This window comes from Diospyros lotus, chromosome 3 (genome assembly GCF_014633365.1).
Source record: "Diospyros lotus cultivar Yz01 chromosome 3, ASM1463336v1, whole genome shotgun sequence".
In the NCBI taxonomy this organism is placed as follows: Eukaryota; Viridiplantae; Streptophyta; class Magnoliopsida; order Ericales; family Ebenaceae; genus Diospyros; species Diospyros lotus.
The window spans coordinates 7762437-7766495 of NC_068340.1; the positions used below are offsets into that span (position 1 = coordinate 7762437).

Consider the following 4059-nt stretch of genomic DNA (forward strand, 5'->3'; position numbering starts at 1 on the left):
CTGTTAAGCATTTCAGAACCCGGCTTAGAGGCGTCCAGAGTAGTTTATCTCCCCTTTTTAAAGGTTCATCGAAGAATGACTGTTGTCAGTACAAGTAACCAAAGATCTGCTCTCTTATTAATCCAGACTATCAATTCTTAAAGTGTAAGATTATATATCATCAATATAATATATTAAGGTAATCAAATCTAATATTCTTTTCATAGATTTGAGAACAAAATCCCTTTTTGTTAAATCTATTTTATTACTAAAATTCGATACTATTTTTTTTTTATATATATATTTCTGGAACAAACAGTGAAAGTGATGAGAATTAAGAGGTCAAAGTTTAGGCCCCAGCTAGAGTGGTACCATATAACCATATTGACTAGCAGTGCATTTAACACTTTAAATCCATCTGCTTAATGGGGCTTCTGTACAGTCAAGGCAGGCCGTACAAACCCTTAACCATGGTTACTAATTAACCTAAGCTATTCATTCATTAACCACAGTCACTTTCCACCTCCTATATATACGTAGTATCGCCCCATGCAATCTCCTCCCATGACAGCAAGAGAAGATCCAGACATTTCCTCTAGCTTTAAATTCTTCCCCATATATAATTAATTAGTTTGATCAAAACCCTAGCTAGCTATCTCTTCCAAAATGAAGCCCTTCTTCCTCCTGGCCAGCCTCTTGCTTTTCACCCTTTCCCTCAGTTTTCCAAATCTCCAAGCTCTCTTCACCGTCTTTGCCGTCTTCCCTTTGATCGTGAACCTATGGCTGGTTCCGGGAGGCTTTGCTTGGCGAAACCATTATCTGAAAAACTTTCCAAAGCTTCCCGGTCCAATTGGGTGGCCGTTCTTGGGCAGCATTCCTGTAATGGGCTCGCTGGCCCACAGGAAACTGGCCGCCATGGCGGCCGCGCACAGTGCAAACCGGCTCATGGCGTTCAGTCTCGGCGCCACTCGGGCGATCGTCAGTAGCCACCCGGACACTGCCAAGGAAATCCTATGTGGGTCCTCGTTTTCGGACCGTCCCATAAAGGAATCCGCCCGCTTGCTCATGTTCGAACGTGCCATTGGGTTCGCTCCCTCCGGCGACTACTGGCGCAGTCTCCGGCGGATTGCCGCCACCCACATGTTCTCTCCCAGGAGAATCTCGGGTCTGGAGGGCCTCCGGTGCAGGGTCGCTGACGAAATGGCGGCGGGGGTGAGGAAGGAGATGGAAGAGAGAGGGTTTGTGAAAATCAGGGGGATACTGCAAAAGGGTTCTTTGAGTAATGTTGTGGAGACCGTGTTTGGGAGTGGTTTAGGATCAAGAGGTGAGGAGCTGGGTTTGATGGTTGAAGAAGGGTATGATTTGATTACCAAATTCTATTTGGCCGATCATTTTGCAGGTCTAGGGTTTTTGGACTTTTATGGGGTGAAGAGAAGGTGCCACAAACTGGCGTTAAAAGTCGGTGTTCTTATTGCTCAGATCATCAGCGAGAAGAAAAAAGAGGAAGACAATAAGTTGAGTGGAAATAATGATTTTCTCAGCACTTTGCTCACTTTGCCCAAAGAGGATCGGTTCTGTGATTCAGACATGGCCGCTGTTTTGTGGGTAAGGCCTCTCTCTCTCTCTCTCTCTCTCTCTCTCTCTCTCTCAAAATTATTTACCAGGCAAGATATGCTACAATTAGTATATATGTACGTACCACACTAATTAATTCAGAGTTGAGAGCATATATAATTAATGGCATTGCAAATTGTAAGTAATACATAATATATATGTGGTTTTGTATGCTCTTGATTCCGAGTTAAGAGCATATTATATTCATCATAATTGAATATAATATGTCATTTTTCTCTTTATTTCTTCACAGTTCATTCTCTTTTAAGGTTGTTATTTCAAGCGACAATATATATATATATATATATTACAGAGGCACAGACACTGTTTTTCCATTTGAAAATTAAGGAGATTTTTTTGGAAAAGTTAATGGAGTACTTGACAGCTTAATCATTCTCTCCTTTGGTTTTGTCTCTCTATTCAACAATGATCTGCAAACTGATCTGGTAGGGTAGTGTTTCAGATATTTTCCATAGATAGCTTTATCTTCATCTTCATGTCACTATCATGTAGATTAATCTGATTCTCTTTATAAAAGTTCTTTCCTGTTGTTCTTTGTCAACTTAAAAAATTAATTAGCACTTCTTCGTGTTCTTTTGGAACTCGTACGTACGTAGTTACTGTACTGGGTTTCGTATTGGCATACGAATTGTATATATCTCTCATGTTTTTCAGTATATATATATATATATACTTGTCAATTGTCCCGTTTCTATTGGCTGATGCCTCGGCCAGATCATCACTAACTGTTCCATGTCATTTTTTTGTTAATTTAATTAGGAGATGATATTTAGAGGCACAGACACAGTGGCCATACTGTTGGAATGGATCATGGCGAGGATGGTTCTGCACCCGGACATCCAAGCAAAAGCGCAACAAGAGATCGACACGTGCGTTGGTGACCGACGGCAAGTGCGCGATTCAGACATTCCGTACCTTCCTTTCCTACAAGCCATTGTCAAGGAGGCCCTGAGATTGCACCCTCCGGGCCCATTACTCTCCTGGGCCCGCCTGGCCGTCCACGACTGCCACGTCGGCAAATTCTTCGTCCCTGCTGGCACCACCGCAATGGTCAACATGTGGGCCATAGCCCACGACCCGTCCATCTGGAGGGACCCGTGGGCCTTCAAGCCCAAAAGGTTCTTGGACGAGGAGGAGGGCTACGTTTCCATTATGGGCTCGGATTTGAGGCTGGCCCCGTTCGGATCGGGCCGGAGGGCGTGCCCGGGTAAGGCCCTGGGCTTAGCCAGTGTTCATCTGTGGCTGGCACATTTTCTGCATCAATTCAAATGGGTTCCAGCCCAACCAGTGGATCTTTCAGAGCGTTTGAGGCTCTCCCTTGAGATGAAGAAGCCACTGGCTTGTCGTGCGATTCCCCGACGTTATTGTCCATGACTTGCTTACCGGCCAAAAGGGAAAATTAATTAGTTTTCTAAGTTATGGATCGTAATTGTGGTACGTGCATGTTGTGTGTATTTACGTAAGGTCACGAGTTTAGAGTGATTAAGGTTATCTTACTATTAGTTTTACATATTTGATGTAACGTGGAAGGAATTAGTTGGTGTTAAATGAGCTAGCTAAATTCCTAACGATAATTATCTCTATAATATAAGATTTGAAGGAAGGGATATAAATTTAATCAACAATCAGTCATTTTTTATGTGATAATTCTCTTGTTTTTTTACAAAATTATACCTCACACAAAATGGGTGAGTTCAATCTCAACCTTTTTAAGGCATAGACTCTCAAACTCCTGAGTAAGGATAAAAAAAACATATCGTTAAGAAATTACCTTGCAAAATTCACAAACTCATGAAATTAAATCCAAGAAAAAACACAAAATATAGTGAGTTAAAACCAAAACAAGAAATCTAAAAAATCAAAGCAAAAGAATTTCCTATTGTGCTTTGATGAATTGTCGACAATAGAGGAGATGAAGGTGGGGCTTCAAGGCTCAAATCGATTGGTCCAAGACCAACTAAGGTAAAGCTTAGAATCTGTCCCAAGGAAAACACAAAATCAACTTTAAATTGAACTCAAATTTGCCCCAATCAGAATAAAATAACCCCAACCCAATAATGAATACCAACAGCCACTCGTTTTCTCTTCTTCGGCTATCTCTATCACTCTCTCTCTCTTTCTTCTCGCCTATTCAAAAACCACCCCCATAAACACAATATATGTAGATAACCATTGAAAAACCATATAGCATTTCACCAAGATGAGGAAAAGCTCCCTAGCTAGGTATCTGAAAGAGATGAGATGAGAGTGAGAAAAAAAAGTTTTGGATTTATGTGAAGCTTCAAATGATGTTGTTTTGCTTGAAGAATAAAGGGGGTCGAAAGTGTTAGACTGGGAGATGTTATGGCACACACCAAGAGGGGGGTGAATTGGGTAATTTAAGAACTTAATTGAACTTAAAATCTTTTTCAAAACAAATAAGAATATAATGAAAGATTGATATGT

The 4059-nt window shown here is 41.2% G+C and overlaps 1 protein-coding gene across 1 annotated transcript; it reads left to right on the forward strand.

Annotated features, from left to right (window-relative positions):
* Positions 1–550: 550 nt before the first annotated feature.
* Positions 551–3261, forward strand: LOC127796576 (cytochrome P450 78A5-like). Its single transcript, XM_052328768.1, has 2 exons — positions 551–1584; positions 2374–3261. Exons 1-2 carry the CDS (start codon positions 646–648, stop codon positions 2986–2988), a joined length of 1554 nt encoding a protein of 517 aa, XP_052184728.1. The 5' UTR covers positions 551–645; the 3' UTR covers positions 2989–3261.
* The last annotated feature ends 798 nt before the right edge of the window (positions 3262–4059 follow it).